At 42.0% G+C, this 20,964-nt stretch overlaps 1 protein-coding gene across 1 annotated transcript; it reads right to left on the reverse strand.

The window, feature by feature from the left end:
* Nucleotides 1-207: 207 nt before the first annotated feature.
* On the reverse strand, nt 208-20,248 carry ARSL (arylsulfatase L). The gene is made up of 10 exons (XM_063083396.1): nt 20,226-20,248; nt 19,004-19,153; nt 18,014-18,135; nt 13,090-13,212; nt 11,176-11,599; nt 9,767-9,903; nt 7,034-7,168; nt 5,862-6,024; nt 3,512-3,633; nt 208-575 (listed from the first exon to the last, which is right to left on the reverse strand). Exons 1-10 carry the CDS (start codon nt 20,246-20,248, stop codon nt 217-219), a joined length of 1,758 nt encoding a protein of 585 aa, XP_062939466.1. The 3' UTR covers nt 208-216.
* Nucleotides 20,249-20,964: the final 716 nt, after the last annotated feature.

Genomic DNA, 20,964 nt, shown 5'->3' on the forward strand with positions numbered 1-20,964 from the left:
CCTGTTGCAGGAAGTATTTGCTTTCCTGCTGGTTGGCCCGGGGGACCATTCAATGGTGCATTTTATTTAGTGTTTTTTGTTCATTGCTACTTTTTCTTGACTCTTTCTTTCTTGATGGGGTGAAACTATTAAGCCCTACACAAATAGATGCCTTAACTTCACGTGAAGGTTTATTTCAACCCAGGGATCAGAGACCCAGCTGTCCTTCATAGATGTTTATTGGTGGCTGTCTTCCGTGTCACACCAGCAGAGGGGGAAAGGGCCACAGCAAGGCTGGAGCCATGGTCTCCAGAGGTTTTCCAGCATATCCAGCTGCAGGGGAACAGGGTGGAGAGTCTTCTGGTGTTGCTCCACGGCCTGCTGGACTCTCTCCATCACCTGATAAAATGAGGGCTCTGTGGCTGGTGTGAGGACATGGGACTCTGAAGGGTCTCTCGAGAGGTCAAAGAGCAGAGGTGGGTCATGCTGGACTACATTTTCCCCAGAGCATGGGCAGACCGCTGTCCCATAGCAGGCACTGGCTCCCTCTGGCTGGAACACTGGGGTCATGTAGTGGACTTTCCATACTGTCCCTCCTGGTGGAAGGGCAAGAATTGCAGAGGATTAACTTAGAGGAAGGGGCATTGCTGGAGAGCAACGTTATTCACAATAGCCAAAGGGTAGACACAACCCAAGTGTCCACCTGCAGATGGGTGGATAAAGAGAATGTGGTCCATCCACACAGTGGACTATTACTCAGCCGTGAAGAGGAATGAGGTACTGACGCCTGCTGCAGTGTGGATGAACCTGGAACACATCATGCTCAGTGACAGACGCCAGACACAAAAGGCCACATATTGTAGGATTCCACTTATATGAAATGTCTGGAATAGGCAAATCCATAAAGACAAAAAATAGATTAGCAGTTGCCAGGGGCTGCAGATAGCAGAAAATGAGGAGTGATCCCTTAATGGGTCTGGGGTCTCCTTCTGGGGAGTTCTGGAATTAGATAGACGTGGTGGTTGCACAACGTGGTAAATATTGAATGCCACTCAATTTCACGTTCGAAAAGTTTGATGGTATGGTGTGTAAATTATATCTCAATAAGGCTTTTTTTTTTTTTTTTAAGCAAACTGCTTGTTTGCATGTTAAAAAATTAGTGAGAGATAGTTTTATGACTGAATTCTCAGAGGTTTAAAATGGTATCTGACTAGTTATTCTCAATGCATTTCTTTTCAATTGTGCTTTGAGGGCACAAGCAAGAAAAGGAAGGAAGGAAGGAAGTGAGGAACGGAGAGAGAGAGAGAGAGAGAGAGAGAGAGAGAGAGAGAGAGAGAGAGAGAGTTGCAACAGGCAACCTCCATTGTCTAGGAAGATCTAGAACGGGAAGGCATCCAGCACCAAACCAAGCTCAGCCTCAGGAAACGGCTTTGAAAGCATTAAAGGACAGATGGTACATGTGTCCACCCCAGCGTCCTGCCTGGCCTTGGGACACAGGAGAGCTCCACAACCTCAGCCCTATGGCTCCTGCTGCTTTGAGAGCAAGCTCTCCCATGCCCTGTCCCCAGTCCCTTTGCATCCCTGCAGGGCAGTGAGAGCAGGACCCTGGTAGCCATTCCTTCCCCAGGAGCACAGCTGAATGTGCGGATAGTTCCAAGAGCAGGAAAAACCAGGGAGCACGGAGGGAGAGAGACTGGGTGGCATTTGCTCTGGGATGCGATGCTCTTGTCCCTGCAGAGGGAGGTGGCCAGCGGTCCCCGTGCATGTAGTAGTGTACAGCCAGCATGTAGTAGTGGTCAGCTCAGACGGACATGCAGGACTCCCTCCCTACCTCCCTTCCTTCCTTTCTTCCTTCCTTCCTCTGTCTGCTGAGGTTCAGGGCCCCACCCTGTATCCTGCCTCCCAAGAATGGCACCACTGTGGTCTGGTGTTTATGGATGTTTGCTGTGTGATTAAACTCTCTGACCTCTGCCCACACTGAGAACACTTGCAGAGGCTCCCTGGGCCTGTTGCCAAGTGGCTGCCAGTGTCCTCGCTTCAGGAGTGGCATGACAATTGCCACCTGCCCTTTTTGTCTGGGTGAAGTGAGTTAATAAGTAGATGTACAGAATGGTGTCTGGCATGCACTCGTTGCATGTTAGCAATGGTTGTCATAATGCAGCAAATGTGTTGAGAGGTGGGAAAGGAAGATAGACCAGGTCTTAGTGAGAGGAGACAGCCCAGAGAGTGGTAAGCAGACACAAAAATAAGAAGGTTGCAGAGAGTGTTAAGCATCCATGTGAAAATACAACTGGTCCAGGTGATGGAAAGTTAACTGTGGAGGTTTGTGTGGGTGCAGTCGGAGGGGGACACAGTGTAGAATGGGGAAAAAGGTTACTGGTTTTGGTTAAGGAAGGCTGTCTGAGAAGGGAATATTGACTTGGAACATAAACGTCAAAAACAAACCAGCCACATGGAGATCCGGTTCAGGGAGTGTTCCAGGTGGTTGTAACACCTAATGCAAACACCCCAAGGCAGAGACTGGCTCAGCTTGTCCTTGGAACAGTGAGCCCAAGACGGTTGGAGCTTAGAAATTGCAAAGCTCCGGTGATCAGAGCTGAGGTTTTTCAGATTTTATAGCGTTGTTTTGGTTTTGTTTTTGAACGTACAGTGGGGCCCAAAGAACCGAAGAAATGTTGGAATGCAAAAGTTATTCTGAATGTGTATGGCAAAGTTTGATTGTTACCGTGAAGGTGAAATTAGGTCATTAAGCTAAGGTGGTGCCTTGGGTCAAATGTGTCCCTGGAAGTTCACGTGTTGGAAACTTGACCCCCATTGTAACAGTGTTAAGAGGATGGGAAATCCAATTATGGTATTTGAAAGGTGGAGGCTTAAAGAGGTGATTGGATTGTGAAGACTGTGCCCTCCTGGATCCATTCCTAGAGTGAGGGGTGTGGTTCTGGTGGCTTTATAAGGACAGCAAGTGAGCAGGTCAGCTCTCTCTTGCACAGCACATTCTCACCATGTGACACCCGGAATTGCTATAGAAGACCTCACCAGATGTGTTGCCTGGACCTTGGACTTTCCAGCCTCCAAACTAATAAATTGTGTTTCTTTATAAATTACCCAGTTTCGGGTACTGTTATAAGCAACCGAAACAGACTGATACGGGTCGTTGCAACATTTGGAAACAAATCTAGATGAATAAAAGAGACTTAGAAAAATCAGAGACAGCCTCAAGCACATGGATGTGTGTGTAAAATGATAAAAGTTGTACTTCGTATTGTGGGAGAGAAGCAGACAGGGAATAAACAATCCCATAAGCGATACTTAAGCCACAGGTAACAACTCTTCCGATGACTGACAGGTGATCTCAAGAGGGAAGTTGCTGGAATTAGGGGACAATTATTGCCAAGAACAAAAGCGTGAAAAGGTAGTGGAAAACAGGAAAGCCATGAAACCCAGAGACATGAAACAGAAGCAGGATATAAGGCGTCTTCTGGGGCTGGGGTGCCACCCGGGGGCTCTTTCCCAAAGGGCATCCCCTACTCACTGTCCCGCTGGTGCCACCGGGCTGCGTGCAGAAACCTCTCACAGTAGTGCAGCAGGAACTCATGGTCTGAGTGCCGGACATTCCCCAGGAGCAGGGGCAGCAGGTCCCGTCCGTCAATCACTCTGCAGAAGAAGCACAGGGGCGTCAAGAGTCGCAGCCAGGACGGGAACATGTTCTCCCTACATCAGCTGCCAGCTGCAGCCGGGGCCTCTGATCTCCTGGTATCAGATCAGTGGAAGGAAGTCCACATGGGAACGCAGACAGGGTGGAAGGCAGATGTGAGCATCAGCAGGCTCCGGAGAAGCCTGGAGCAGCCAAATATCACCTCACGCTAAAAGAGAATCGAGGAGTCAGACTGGTCGGCTTAATTCATATCCAGCCAACCTTACTACAAATGTAAAAATAAACTGAAGATTTGTCGGGACATCTTTTGTTTTGTTCTGTTTTTACATCGTATTGGGCTTTATGCTGTTACAGAATATGTTGTATTCTTTGACAAGACCTGATCTGTTTCTTTTTTCTAGAAAGTTCTCTGGCCAAGCACATCCTCCTTTATGGTGCCTGGCCTTTCTTCTCTTTTCAAATACTGCTCATTTTACAAAAATGCTGCTCATTTTACACTGCCCAGCTCTATCCTCCCCCTGTTCTTGGGATTCCAGGTGTATTTTCTGCACCTTCTTAAAACAAAGGTTGAGTCCACCTGTTCTGATTTGCGGGGATTGCCCTGTTGCATTTTATTTCAAATTACATGGTCAGTTGCACCAAGACAGAAAACATATCTGCATCTCTCCATTACTTGCCAAGTTTGGGCTGCCTGTATAACCAAGGTGTAGGAATAAATACTGTTCTTTGAATGTGAACGTTCATTTTCCGTGCAGGTGAAGATAACTTAATGCCTTTCAATGGAAAACTGCTGTGACCCTATTTAATTTTCCTGGAAATATTTTGAAAACTTTTCAGGATCTTGTATCTCAAATTTTAATCATAAACACAGATAGATTTTTATGGATGCCATGAATTTAGAAAATGTATCCCCATGTTTTTGCCATTCTAAGTGGATTAATGTTTCCACCAAGATACAGAATTCAGAACCCCAAGTGGACTTTACTTGGTCATAGTTACAATTACGAATTGAAACGTAGAATCATATATATATACATATCATGTATATATAAAATCAACTGTATGTACAGACATGTTTGTATATGTTTATGTATGTATATATACTAATAGAACCAACCAATAATATACAGCTAAATTTATTTTACGTTCTGTTGAACCATATTTACAATACACATAATATAATTTTCTTCTTAAAGCACATGGGTGTTATAAATTACAAAGAAATATTAATAGCCTATTAGAAAACACTTCAACAAGAGACATGTAATTCAATGGAAGAAAAACAGAAATGTAAAATAAAAATATGATATTTTCAACATTTCTAGTGATAAAGCATTGGAAATTATAACACATGTATGTGTAATGCATGTATATATATATACATAACATGTGTTAGTATGTATAAATTATATAACATAATACACATATATAAACACACATATATGTTTATGTATGTGTATGTGTATACATACACATAATTTTAAATGATTTTAGTTCCATTGTTTTTAAAATTGATACTATCACATATGGGTAGCAGCAGTTTCCAGTGTACACTTTGACAAAATATGTCAAGAGATTTACCTATAAACGGTGATATTATTGACTCTGGAATTCAACTTTTAGAAATTTTTACTAAGGAGATAAACATGACAGCCAATAAATTGGCAAGACAGTATTGTTTTCTTTAAAGCAAGGCCAATGCCCACCTATATGGGAGTAGTTGAGAGAAAATACCACAAAGCTATTAAAATTTGTGTCTTTGTACACAGTTACATACATTTATATGCACACACACATCCACACATCCACACACAGACATAACAATGTATGTGTTCATCTTTAGGTTGTCAAGATTGTAAAACATTTTTTTTTTTTTCTATTTTATCCCAAGTTTTATCTTCTAACACAAGGAAAACTGGAATCCTATAAAAGTTCCTGCCATACTGGGTCAAGAAAAATTTCTTGTGATGATTTGTTTGATGTTTTAATGACAATCACCCTTAAAACATAATGGGCTCCACTTAAGAATTAGGAGAAGAGAAATGGACATTTGCATATAAAATAAAGCCGACATTTGATCCTAGCATTAAATAATAGAGACTGGAGTGTCTTCTCAGATACCAATTTCATGGATTTCTTATGACAATGCTATAGGGACGTTTTTATTTCCCACAAATGTTGTTGTCTTTATGCAAAGTGGAATTGCTTTCTTTGGGATGTTCTGTACCTGTCCCGGGGCACCTGGCCGCCCCCCAGCTGGACCACAGTGGGGAAAACATCCATAAGGCTGGTGGGCTCGTCAATCACTCGGCCTGCCGGCAGCATCCTGGGCCACCAGAATATTCCTGGGACGCGAATGCCACCTTCCCAGCCTCCCATGCCTTTGCCACCTGCGTTTCAACAAAAGCAGAAAAAATGTGATTTAAAATCAGAAACAAATGCTTACCATGGGTGATTTAACCTTTCTGCATGTTTTGCTTGTTTTAACTCTCTCTCTCTCTCTCACATTCAACATATACTTTCCCTGGCAAAGGTTAGATTTTGTGTGTTTTTTAAACCTTGTTGGTTAGGGTGGATTGGATTAGGGTGGGCCCTAAACCCAGTGACAAATGAAAAAGACATCAACATTGATGTGTTGAGATGAAAAGGTTTTCTGAGGAGTTGGACCCTCAATGTGAAGATGTTTTAGGAAGGAAGTTTTATATTTTTAAAATATAAGAACATAAATTAAATAAATATATATTCCCTTTAACGTATTACTAGGCTGATGCGTGTTAACTATATATGCTAACATTAATCTAAACAAGCTCTTTTACTAAGTGGAAAATTAAGCTTTGTAAGTGAAAAGAAAACCATAACAGCCTTAAGCCACGTTTACGTGGCAGCACGTTTTAGAATCTTTGTGATCCATGAAATAATGGTGTGTCTGTAGTCAGTAGAATCCTGGTTTGATTAAAAAGTGGCCACGCCCAGAAGTCCCAAAGGACCATATAGTGTACAATTTCATTGACATGAAATGTCTACGACAGGGAGACAGAGATAGAAAACAAGTTGGCAGTTGATAGGGGCTGGTCATAGGGGGTAATGAGGAATGACTGCTAATGAGCACAGGGTGTTTTTCTTTGTTTGTTTGTTTTCCTTTTTTGTGCTGATGAAAATGTTCTGAAATTAAACAGTGGTGATAGCTGCACAACCCTGTGAATATATCCCACACCACTTAATTGTGCAAAAAACCCATTTCAAACATGAGCACGACAAATTGTCATGTTTGCTCTGGATAGGAAAAACCAAAGTCCTTGCAGTCTCCTAGGACAGATAGCCCCATTCCAGTGGAAGTGTTGGCAATCATCAGGAAGAAATAAGTCTCCAGATAAGGATCTGGGAATCTCTCAGCCTTACCTTTGTATATCCCATTCCAGCCACCATACTGGTTGTTTCTGAACTGAGATTCTAAGGATCCCCCATGGTCCGATGTAAAGTAAATGAGCGTACTGTCGGTCAAACCTTCCTTGTTCAAAGTATCAAGAATCTGCCCTGTGAAGAACAGATGTGTTGCAGCCAATCAGAAGAGAAGAATATCTTAAACCAAACTATTCACTGTGTGCTCTGGCATTTTGCAATTGTCCACAAGAATGAGTCTTTAGTTTCAATGTGTAATAGGAGTGACTAGTAATATTATGTATTTCCCATCCCGTATCCAAAAAAATTTTAGGCAAGCTACAGGGGTATGTGCTATACAGGACAAAATAGCAAAGACTGAAAATTGAGGCAAACTGAAATTACAGAAGAGGAAGCATTGGCTTAGAATGTCAATGGAAATGCCATTGACAAAGAACAGTTCTCAACAGGAACTCTGTTTTTTTTACAGTCACAGGAAAGAGAAATATTGTCATTTATGTAATTCTCAATGTCCAAGAGATTTTTTTTTTAAATTAAGGAGGACTATATTATTTTTATTTCTAACAACTGACAAAATGTTCTTCCAGTTTGCCTTTTAATGGCCTCAAATATATCTTTTTACTGGATGCCTTTAACTTTTAACTTATCTATATCTTTATGCTTTGAGTGCATTTCTTTCAGTTGGGATTTGCTTTTTTGTTTTGTTTTATTTAGTCTGACAATCTCTGCATTTTAACTGATATGTTAGGCCACTTACATTTAAGACAATATGGTTAGCTTTAAATCAACCATATTGCTTTTGGGTTTTGTTTGTTTCTTTGTTCTATTATTATTATTATTATTATTATTTTGGTCATTTCTTCTTTGTTTTTTTCTGCTATCTTTGGACAAGAATGTTTAAATTTGTGGCTCTATTGAGTTATTCACCCCTTAATTAATAGATTTTATTTTTGGAACCATTTTAGGTGCACACATAAACTGAGCAATGTTGTAATTGATGAACTGATATTAATATACTATTATTAACTGAAGTCCATATTTTACACTATGTTTCACTTTTTGTGTTGGACAGCCTGAGTTTGGGCCAATGCATGTCATCTATCCACCATTATAGCACCACACAGCACAGTTTCACTATTCCCCAAATACTCTGTGCATTACTTACTTACCTCATGACAACAATTTTCAGTTTAAAATGATTATACTGTGGATTTATATGGTTTTAAGCTGAGACAGAAAAAAAAAAAAAAACTGTAAACATTGAAACGGTTTCTAAAATGCATCTCATGATGTTTTCCTTGTGTTGATAAACAGGCTGAGTTCTTGACTCTGCTATAAAATTTCAGTCTTAATTATTCAGTAAGTGTTACATCCCATAGATCTGCCCATTTATTAATTTCAAATACATTTTACATATTGTGGCATCTTAAATTCAATTTTAAACACTCGATATTTGACATCACATAAAATAGTCTCTACTTTCTGGTCATTCTTAACCTTTTTCATCCAAGCACCCCTTGCAACAAAGATGAGTAAATTCGTCCTGCAGGGAATGGGCCAGGCCTGATTGGGAAGAGATGTGAAATTAATCACAAATTGAGTGATCACACGAATGTCTTCCAACTTTCATCATTTTTTTCTTAACCATTCATTTGAATCATGCATTTTACTCCAGGATGGGGTTTTTAAACTTTTTAAAAGTGCATTTTCTCCCCAGATCTCTGGTTATTATGATCCTGAGGCTCCTAGCGTTCTAAGGCCACTTCCACGGAAAACTGTTGGTGCCTGAGTCCTTGTCTGAGAAGCAGGGACATGGCTGTGTCTAGACCCCTGTATTTACTCCAGCCTTGGCTCACTAAAGAAACAATTCTTTTCTGTCTGTCCAGGAACTACTGTAAACCCAGGGGTGCAAGGAGTGAGCAAGGTAGGACCATCCTGACCCACAGGAGGTAATATATTCTCATGGGGGAAAACAGAACATCAACCCACCTAACATATGGCCATAAAGGTGAGACAACCAAGAGCACAACAGGATGGAGAGAAAGTGATTGGTGCAGGGAGCTGCTTTAGGGGTAGACTTTTAGGGCAAACTCCGAAGCTTCATAGCAGAATCCTATAGACTGAGAAGAACCCACCCTGAAGTGGATGACTGGAGTAAACACCCTGATAAGGGGACAAAAGGGAAACGTGATGTGTGCGCTCCGTGTTTCCAGAAGGCAGCACATGAGACGGGATGGATAAAGATGAGACTAGACTCTGGTAGGAGCATGTCAGGTAGGATCCTGTAGGTGAATGCAAGGAATTTAGGTCTATTTTTAACACAGTGGAGCCACTAGACACCTTTGAGCTGGGAAGAATTAGATCTGATTCTTTTTTACCCTGTCTACCACATGGAGATTAGGACGTGGACATCTTTGGGGCATTATTCTGTCTACCACATGGGGATTAGGACGTGGACATCTTTGAGGTTATTATTCTGTCTGCCACATGGGGATTAGAAGGTGGACACCTTTGGCAAATTTAAATCATTTATGATGCTGTGTTGTGGAGTGCATTTCACAGAATAAAGATATAGAATACTCTAGACCCTGAAAATCCAATCTGATTGCAATATTTATACTGTGTCTTCTGTATTTCACCTTAAGTAAACTCACCCTTTCATTCTTTATTTCCTCTCCGTCTGCTTTTGCTGAATAGGGAACCATCATGTTTTTCCCTGGAAAACGAACTTACCTACCATCCAGTCCATCTCCTCTACGTTGTCCCCATACAGCCCATGGTGACTTTTTCCAAGGAAGTTCTCCGTAGTGGTAAGAGGGACATGGACATGTAAAAACGAAACGAAAAGGAGGAAAGGTCCATGCTTGTTTCTAAAAATAAATACAAAACGACTATTTTTTTTTTTTTTTTGTAAAACAGAGATTCAAGTCCTGGAGACACTAAGTACACATCTAACCTGCCATGGTTTTTACTCTATGTCTTCAGTAATCTGTTCACCAAAAGCAAACACACAAAAAAGCACAATTCAACTTCAGAATATTCTTGTGTTTAAGAATCTTTAATGCGATGACTTTTCCCTTCTAAAATCTATTTACAAATCCATAGTAATTTAAACATCTATTTTCCCCTGAGTATTATAATTTTCTAACTCTACATATTTATGACAACTGAGCATAAAAGAACACCATCCTGCTGTATAACCTGACATTTATTTTGTTCAATTATTTTGGTACATGTTTCTACCTCAAACCCTGTCTTACAGAATATGTGATATTTCGCATTTAGTTTTCTTTATAATTGCTATCAAGCAATGACGTTTAGGACATGAAATCCTGATTTAAAAAAAAATGTACTTTCAAAAACAGGCATATCAGATTATTAATTTTGATTCAATTTCCCTTTTTCTGAGCTAGGTCTCATCTTTCCTTTCTCTCTGACTGATTGCTATAGCCTCATCTACATCTTTAAAGTATAGGAGCAAAGCAAAGATGAAGGTCTTAGCCTTACCTAGGACACGTGATTCTCACCTGTTTTAATTTGCAAGCTAATAATTAGCACCATACCTGACCTACATCAAGCTGTTCTGTCAAGAACACTCTAAAGATGTTCTAGAACATGATCATAACCTCCTTGCCACCAGGTAAGTTGGGATTTGACCATGTCACCCTCTTGGCTGGAACTCCCTTGGGGAACACGGAGCTGACTCCATTTATTGTGGCTTTTCACCTGGTCCCTTGGTCTGATATTGTCCCCTTGTCACTCAAATATCTATCTGGGCTGAAGTCAGCCATAGAACATTTTAGTCTCCATGACAGAGCCTTAAAAAATATTTAGAGTTTACTGTAATGGCTCTGCAAGTAATTCAATCTTTCATGTTAGTTAAGTATGGCCCACAGTGATCGATAGGTGCTGATGGAACAGGTTTGGCCCCAGAGCAGGAAATTCCAACTGAATTCACAGTATTTTAGTGGGCACGAGGCAAGTCACACAGCCTAGATGACCGTCACCCATGCCCCATTTTACCAAAAGTGCCTTTCAGGGTCCTCTCACTCTCCAGACACCTGTGACAGCAGAAGGCCACTCAGCATAAACTTTCATCACGAAACTTAGAGCTGGGACAAGGCTAAACCTTCAACGCTCACCTCTTGAGAAAGGACGAGACCTCCTCCAGGATAAGAGACGTCGTTCTTTGCAGGCGCATGGGCTGCTCCGTGATGGTGTGGTTTTTCATCAGAAAGCAGTCTGCATGGACAATCAGAGCACCCACAAAGTACCAGGCCGTGAGGAGCACCGTGGCCGCGATGGTAGACAGGATGACCGGCATCCATGAGCTCCAAGTCAGGCCGCTGAGCCTTCCGGCCACCAGCGTGAGGGCAGCGAAGGCCACCATCTGGAAGCACAAGCTGAGTTTGCGCTCCAGGCTCACACGCTTCTCGGAGAGTTCCCAGTGGGCACAATCAGCCATCGGGGAGAAGGGCATTCCATAGAAATGGTCAAATCCGTGGTGGAGCGGGTGGTGGCAGTGATCGTCGGAGGATTCACAGTTGAGACCCAGATGCCATTTTCCTGAGAGGGGGGTAAGAATGTTGAAGTGATAACCTGCTGAGCACCACGGGGTGAGTGGCAGCTGTGTGCTTGCCAGTTTCCAGGTGCTTGCTGGGTGCTGGGGCGGGTGGGGAGACGGCGGGGTGGGAGTAGTGCTGGCTGATACTTGCACCTCATCCTGACATAGTCATTTTAGAGAAAAGAGAACCCCATGCAACGATATCACCTGGTATATTAGTTTCCTATGAAAGGTCCAGTAAGGTACTATTATCCTGGTTGATTAAAACAACAGAAATTGATCCTCTCCCAGGTCTGGAGGCAGAAGTCTGAGATCCAGGGGAGGCAGGGCTGTGCTCCCTTTGGAGGCTCCAGGGGAGGATCCTTCCTGCCTCTTCCAGCTCCAGGTGGCTCCAGGCATCCCTGGGCTTGTGGCTGCATCACTCCAGCTCTGCCTCCATGTTCATATGGCTTCTCCTCTCTATAGTCAAATCTCCCTGCCATGCTGCCATCCTCTTAAAAGAACCCTTGCCCTTGTACATAGGGCCCACCTGGATAATCCAAAATGATCACCCCATCTCAAGATCCTTAACTTAATCACACTGGGACTCTTTCTGCACATAAAATATTATTTGCTGGTTCCAGCAAATTGAAGACATGATACCTTTGGGGACTGTTATTTGTGATGTTCTATGGCAAAGCCTTGATAAAGGCGCAGAGTGACAAGGTTTCTCCAGAAAGCTCCATCTGATATCATCAGTACAGGCAAAAGACTTCTGGACTTCAGAATTGTTCCTCGCTTTGCTGAACCACTATGAAAATGGGCAAGGTTGAGATGGGCGATAGGTTTCACAGAGCATCATGTTCAATTTCAATCAAAGGAAGACGTTTGGTTCCCTTGCTAGCACTACTGGGGTGTTGACAAAGACACACTACATTTTCTCGTACCCCAGGGGTGTCTGCCATCCAGAGAACCTCATACAATTGCTTAGGGACTATCCCATGCAGGTAGACTCTTCTGTCTTAAGAACTGAGACTCTGTTGGACTTTATATTCAGCATATGTGCTAGTCATGTTCTTTGCTACAGTAAATGGTCCTGCTAATAAAAAGGATTACTAAAACATGATAATGAGAACGGTGACTTGGTTCCTTCTCTAAAAACTCTTGTCTTTAATTTTATGTTTGTTCGATACATGGCACAGTTTGTTGACATATAGAAAAACAAGCACATAATTTATGGAAGCAGAGAGGGAGGTGCTAAGCTTTGTAATCACATTTCCACATGGAGAGCAAGGAAAAACACCATTATGGAAATTTTTTGTCCCAAGAGTGTATAGGTCCTAATTTTTTTCTATTACAGTGCATCAGCACATTGAATGAAATGTCAAATATTTCCTGGAGTTGATATTTCCTGAGTACCTATTTGTATTACTGGGAATGAACATCGTGTCTGGATGCATGCAGCTTTCAAATGCATTAGTTGAATATACTTTCCCTATAAAAATGTACATACCTATTAGTCCGGTGGCATAGTCCTGGTCTTTCAATATTTTTGCAAAAGTTGTCTCATTTGTTGGAAGGCCTCCAGATGCTCCAGCCCATTGAAGAACGCGGTAACCATTGCTGGAAACCATACCTATGGGCAATCATTAAAATACAATGTTACTATTGCACATTTTTGTTTGCTTATTCATTATTCATTTTTTAAAAATTAGGATATTTAGCGAAAATCTCCATTATTTAAAATTAAATTAAAAATTTCCTTCTTGCATGGATTGCATTTTTGGCAGTAGGGGAAATGATTTGTGAATTGAAAAATTCGGTGAGATGACGTATTGTCCTGTAATGTGCAGGCTATACAAAAAGAGAATCAAATGAAAAAGGAATGAGAATTAAAAATAGTTTTACAATTCACCAAACTCTTGATGTAAGCCAGCGGTTCTCAAACTTGTCTGCACGTTGGGGTCATGTGGGGAGCTTCAAAATATTCTGACGTCGGGTTATCACCCCAGACACTGTAATGTTAGTTGGTCTGGGGTGGAAGTTGAGCTTTGAAGTGATTGGAAGATCCTCTGAAGGATTCTTATGGAATAACAAGGTTGGTAACAGCTGAAATAATTCATTCTGACTCACATATAGCTTGGACCTCTACCCAGGTGTTTTGAAATGCAGGTGTGATGGTTAATTTTCGGTGTCAATGTGACCAGATTAAGGAATACCTAGAAACCTGGTAAAGCATTATTTTGGGGTGAGTCTATGAAGGTGTTTCCAGAAGAGATTAGCATGAGAGATTGAGTGGACTGGGTGGGAAAGATCCCCTCTCAATATAGGTGGGCACCATCCAATTTGCTGGGGGCCTGGAGAGAACAGAAATGGGAAAAGGTGAATCTCACTCTATTTCTGCTGGAGCTGGGATACAGTCTTCTCTCCTGTCCATGGACATCTGAAGTCAAGACTCTTCAGACTTTGGGTTCCAAGACTTAAATCCATGATACTCCTGGCTCTTGGGCCTTTGGCCTTGGACTGAGAATCACACCATTGGCTTCTGTGATTCTGAGGCTTCTGGGCATGGACTGAGCTACGCTACCAGCATCCAGTTTGCAGCCAGACTATCCAGACACTTTTCACAATCATGTGAGCCAATTCCCCTAATAAATCACCTCTCATATGTCTATATAAAACTCCCATTGGTTCTCTTTGGAGAGCCCTGACTAATACAGTAGGTTTTATTATTATTCAGGTATGATGAGGCCAACAGATCAGAAGATGATGCCATTGAAAAGATGGTTTGTTACTCTCAGGTCCCAAGAGGAGGGGGCACACCAAGCCATGGGGACCATACAGGAAAGCATCCAGATCAGTCAGGAGGCAGATCCAGGCCGTAGGGGCTGTCCTTAGTTGTCCAGTACCTGCCCTGAGGTAATTAGGGCAGGTGGACAGTGTCCCAGAGTGAGAGAGCTCTGTAGAGACTGTGGTTGGAGTGTGAGCTCTGGCTTGGTTAGTTTGCATATGAAAGGTGCACTCAGGTGAGTTGTTTGCTCTGTTTAAGAATTAGCCAGCCCCGGGAGTGGCTGTCACTCCAAGATCAGCAAGACACCACAATATCATAGCATCTTAAAATAGACATGAAAAACATAATTAGTATACCAGGATGCACCCCAGGCCAGAGAGGTGAGACTGTCCAAGGGGGAGTGTTGGCACCTGTGTTTTTCTGAAGTTCTGCGGTGATTCCAAGGTGCAGCTGTGGCTCAGAACCACCAACTTAAAAGATGTTCAAAGTCTCCAAGGATATCTGGGTAAATCACTCTGATTAGAGAGGCTCCATCGGGTCAAAGAGTGAATAGTTCTCAGTGGTCATCACTGCGGGACTTGGAGAATTCTTTCTGAGGTTTTCCAAAACCTTGAGGATGTGTCCTGGTTCAATGAAGACCAGTGTGAAGACTTTACAGAGACAATTGGGCTGTTTCAGCTTACATTGGCCAAGCTTCCTTCCTCCTTGGGGCATGAGATGGGGCCCCAGACACCGCCAAGCATGAAAGTCTGTGAGGGTCAGTTTGATGTGTCCAGTTGGCCAGGCTACAGTCCTCAGTTATTCACACTGTGAAGGTACTTTGTAGATATGGTTAACACCTATGTTCACTTGACTTTAACCAAAGGAGATGACTCTTGATAATACAGGTTGATCTATTTTCATCAAGTTGGAGGCCTTAAAAGCAAACATGGAGTTTTCCAGATAAAAAGGAAATTCTGCCTTGAGGCTGCAGCGTCAGTTCCTGTGTGAGTTTCCAGCCTGAAGATGAGCCCTGCAGATTTCAGATTTGTGCACCTCACAATCTCATGACCCAGTTTTTAAAAATAAATCTCCTTTGGTAGATAGATAGATAGAGAGTAGGTAGATAGATAATAGATAGGATGGATAGATTAGTAGGTGGATGGATAGATACATAGATGTGATAGATTAGAGAGATAGACAGATGGATAGATAAATAGATATGATAGATGATCACATGTATGGATGGATAGATAATGGATACACACACACACACACACACACACACACATATATATATACACACACGTACATACATAATGGATGAATACGTGGATGGATGGATGGATAGAAAATAGACACATACGTACATAATGAATAGATAAATAGATGATGTACGATTAGGTAGATGGATGGAGAGATAGATAATAGACACATGTATACATACACATCTACTTAATGGATGGACAGTTGGATGGATAGATTGGAGAATGGATATATAGATAGATAATAAGAACATGTATACATACATACATACATACACCCTTGATGGATGGATGGATGGTTGGATGGTTGGATAGATAGAAGGATGGATGGATGGATGGATGGATGGATGGATGGATGGATGGATGGATGGATGGATGGAAGGATGGATGGATGGAAGGATGGATGGATGGATGGTTGGATGGGTGGATGGATGGATGGATGGATAGAAGTATGGATGGATGGATGGATGGATGGATGGATGGATGGATGGATGGATGGATGGATGGATGGATGGATGGAAGGATGGATGGATGGAAGGATGGATGGATGGATGGATGGTTGGATGGGTGGATGGATGGATGGATGGATAGAAGTATGGATGGATGGATGGATGGATGGATGGATGGTTGGATGGGTGGATGGATGGATGGATGGATAGATAGAAAGGCACACAGAGAGACAGACAGACAGACAGACAGATAGATAGATAGATAGATAGATAGATAGATAGATAGATAGACAGATAGATAGATAGATGGATAGATGGATCCCATTGGTTTTGTTTCTTTGGACAACCCTAACTAATACAGGGTCTGAACCTTTCCCCAGAGTCAGGTTTCTCAGCCTTAGGGTCAAAGAGGACAGGGATGCTGAGGACGATCACACAGAAATTTGAATTTCTACTCTCTGTCACACATCCACAGGAAAATAGAGGATACGAAGCAAAACATGGTACACCTTTATGCCAAAGTACCTATAAGACTTATAGGGCACAATGTGGATGGGGTGTAACCCCTGAGGTGGAACAAGAGAAATATTTTGCCAAGTATGTCAATCTTTAGACCCATCCAAAGGTCTCAGATTTTCTTCTTGGGGCCACAAAGAATAAAGGAAAATTATTTTTCATGAGGTGGGCAGAGATTTAAAGATAATCTTCAGAGACCCCTATTTCTTCTTCTCCAGAGTAAACACACTTGTGTTCTTAAACTTTGGCACAACCAGAGTCAACATATTGCCTGTTAATATCCCTTAGTGTCTCCCATACTAAGAATTGGCAAACTATGACCCCTGGGCCAAATCCGTCTTGCCACCTGTTTTTGTTCCCAGCTAGTGGAGAATAGTTTCTGCATTTTTTAAATGGTTGGAAAAAAATACAGAAGTATATGTGACAACATGGAAAATTACATGACCTTATAATTTTGGTGTTTATAAATAAAGTTTTATTGGAACACATTTGTGCATGTACTGCCTATAGGTGTTTTCAAGCTACAAAAACAGAGCTGAGTAGTTGCAGCAGAGACTACACGGCCTGCAGAGCTGAGAATATGTACTATCTTGCCCTTTGCAGAAAAAGTTTGCCCACTCTTTTTTTTTATTATTATTATTCAAAATATTCTAACATTTACTTGTACATATTTGTGGGATACAGTGTGTTGTTTCAATACATGCATATCCTGCACAATGATTCACTTAGTGTACACAGCATAGTTTTGTATCTATGAGTCCACCCCTTCTCATCCAACTTCTCTCTTCCCAGCCTCTGATAATCATTATTCTACCATCCATTTCCAGGAGAACCACTGTCTCCTTTTTTTTTTTTATAGGTTCCACATAGGAGTGAGATTGTGCAGTATTTTTCTTTCTGTGCCTGACTTACTTCACTTAACGTGATGGTTTCCAGTTCCATCCATGTTGCTGCAAATGATAGGACATCATGTCTTTTTATAGCTGCATAGTATTCCATTGTGTGTATATGGCACAGTTTTTTTAATCCGTTCATCCGCTGATGGGCATTTAGGTTGATTCCACGTCTTGGCTATTGGGAAGAGTGTTGTGATGAACTTGGGAGTGCAGGTGTCTTTCTGATATAGTGGTTTCATCTCCTTTTGGGTATATACCCAGCAGTGGGATAGCTGAGTGGTAAGTCTGCCCACTCTTGTCTTGTACAGTCCCCTATAGACATCACAGGAGACAGTCCAATGAATGGATCCCTGCCTGTATCTTCTCTTTACCTGTGCAGCACTACAACTCTTACTGACTCCAACCTGGTGGTAAAAATACAGGGATTGGACCATTCTCTCCACACAATGCCAAAGGACTCACGCCTTAATAGCTGTATTAAAGGAATTCAAGGCAGTGTGCTCCCGCCCAGCCCCACAGTTAGTAGTAAAGAAAGACTAACCTGATCGAATAGGGTATCTGCCCGTCAGAAAAGCAGCTCTACTCGGGGTACACACCGAAGCGGCAGTGATGTGATGGGTCAGTTTCACCCCACCCTCTGCAAGACGGTCGATATTTGGAGTCCTGTAGAGGGAAAATTAAAGTTTCATTCCTTCAAAAACAAACAGGATTTTCCTAAGCATAGCTACATGCTACTTAATAGAAAGCCTGTTGGTCATCATTTAAGGTGTCCGGGTGTTCTTTGGAATAACCAAAGACAAGAACTTTACCAGTCTTTGGAATCTTCAGAGAAACATCAACTCAGATATGACTGAGTTTCCTGCAGGTACAACTGGTACCAAGAAATAGCTGTCACAGGGAATCCAAGAATCGAGGGTCCAGGCTGTCAGCTTCCTGGGGACTCAGTCTTCATGGGAAGGTCCCACCTCGTGGACACCAACACATTGTAGATGCCACATGGGGGTGGAATTTAGACAAAGAGTAAGGCCTCAATGCATGGACTCAGACATAGCATCATGAGGTACCTGAGCTTGGTCCCAAAGGGCAGTTAGATGTGACAAAGGTAATAGATGATTCTAGAAAGATGCACCAGCACAAGACAGATGGTCATGTCGTATACTGGGATTGGGAGGACATGGATTTGTGTGTCTGAACATTGCTTTGGTGGCTTGGCTGAATGGACACAGGGTTGGGGAGGGACGTGTAGCTGAATTTTGGTCTCTGGCTTACAGGCAATAGCAGTGATTTTTGAAACATTGTCCATCATGTACTGGGCAGATAAAAATACTATTTAAAAATGAAAAGAGTAGTCACGTATAGGATGAATTGGAGCTGGTGCAAGAAAACAGCGGGATTAGGGGGTGTTAAAAGAAGCTGTGTGTGCAGAACTCTGTGCAAGTGTAATTGCTCAGATCAAGGTTTGTCAGAGTGTCTCCTCTTTCTTGTGGTGTCTGCACTGGGGACACAAGGTTAGCCCTCCACTGTTCCTCACCTTACGGTATTGTTCCCATAGCAGCCGATGTCCCCGATGCCGAGGTCATCTGCCATCAGAAGAAGAATGTTCGGCCGGGAGCCGGATACGTCACTGCTCATGGATGACTTTAAACACAGTAGCATGCTGAAGGTCACCGCCAGCCAGCTCCTGAAATACAAGCCACTAAGAATGCTGAACACCGCTTCCCATCTTCTTTGCATGACTTCTGTAAGTGGGAACATGGTGTCCTTATTTTAGGGCACTTTGATATTATCATCATGTTTTAGGATGGCTTTGAGTACATCTCCTAAAGCATTTGCTTTTTTTTTTTTTTTTTTTTTCAGTTAAACATAACTCATATGGTTGATGGTTTTATCTGTACTTTGGACCTTGTTTTGGAAGCTGTGGAGTGTGTTGTTAAGTGATCATACTCATGATGAATAGAAAACCTTCTTCCTGCTTTTCTTAAAATGCACAGATCAGGTCTCCATAATAGCTAAGGCCCCTTGTCCTTTAAATGGCATCTTCCTCTTTGCTCTTTCTTAAATAAAGAAATTGTTTGGAACTTAGGTACTAGTGGCACCGTATTAGAAGCTGGACCAGACACAAGCTCATGGCAGGAGCTGACCACAGAGAGCAGGTCATTTCTAGTCCATGAAACGTCCCCATGGATGCTAATGTGGATATGAAAATACCAAAGACCAACTTTCTCAGCCCACTGATGTCTGATGATGTCTGGTTCTTCTGGATGAGGTAGGTTCCAGCCCAGAGCAGAGACACCTGCTGCCAGGGTACCATGAGGAAGTGTTGCAGGGGGTGGGTGGTCTCCACGTTATCACCATCATCTCTATCTTTTCCATTGATACCACCCTGGACATGCACATAGACAATAAGGTCTTAATCCCCGGTGTCATGAAGTAGAAATGTGTTCTCAGTCTCCAAGAAGTTTGCAGGACAGGCTCTCTGGAAAAGCAGACATCTGGCCCATGGTAGGTTTTAATGCCCACTTGGTTTGCAAAGTGTGAAATAGCATTGCTTCTGAGGCTGCCTGCGACACCCCCAAAGTAGGGGAGCACAGAGCACTTATATTAATCCCAGGTCCCGTCCTTGATTTTCCAGATGTGTAATCAATTACTAATCGAACAAGGCCACTTGGCTATTAATGCATTCTGAGAAAGCGACAGGAAGAAATACAGCAGCAGAACTACAAAATTAACAAATGCACGTCACTCTGTCTTACCAAGGAAGCTCCAGATGTAGCATGTTGGTTGTCTCTCTGTTTTTGCTTCCTGTAAGAAATGAAGATGTTTTTAATAACATAGGTAGCAGGCACTGACCTAAACCAACAGTACGCCAGGCACAGAGAGACAAATACTGCATGACCTCGCTCATTTGTGGAATCTAAAAAAAAAAGCAAAAACATAATAATATATGGGGAGAAGTTGGCCAATGGGTACAAAATTGCAATTAGATGGGATAATAAGTTCTGTTGTTCTATTTTACAGTAGGGTGACTCTGGTTAACACTTAAGTTTTGCATGTTACATAGCAGCTAAAGGAGAGACATTTGAATGTTTTTGCCACAAAGAAATGATACATGCATGAGGTATGGCTACATTAACTACCCCGACTCATTATTATACAACATATATGTATCAAAACATCAAATATTTATAATAACAGTGTGTCAATTAAAATTTTTTAAAATTAATTTTTAAAAAAGCCAAAACAGTAAGTCCATAACTAGAAGGGAAACTTTGATTCTCTATCATGATATGAGTACCAAGAAAAACCCTTAAAATAATGGCTAAAATCTCCTAAAGAAATGTTCTTTTGAAGTGAAAAGGCTTTAAAAATTGTAAACACTATGTCAAGAATGTAAAAACGTGTATGTCTAGCCTGCAAGATAAGAGGTGTTTGGGGCTTGTTGCTCAGAGGATCCCTGTTAGGATTCTCCAGTCTGCTGTGGTAGCAATAAAG

This window comes from Cynocephalus volans, chromosome X, assembly GCF_027409185.1.
Source record: "Cynocephalus volans isolate mCynVol1 chromosome X, mCynVol1.pri, whole genome shotgun sequence".
In the NCBI taxonomy this organism is placed as follows: Eukaryota; Metazoa; Chordata; class Mammalia; order Dermoptera; family Cynocephalidae; genus Cynocephalus; species Cynocephalus volans.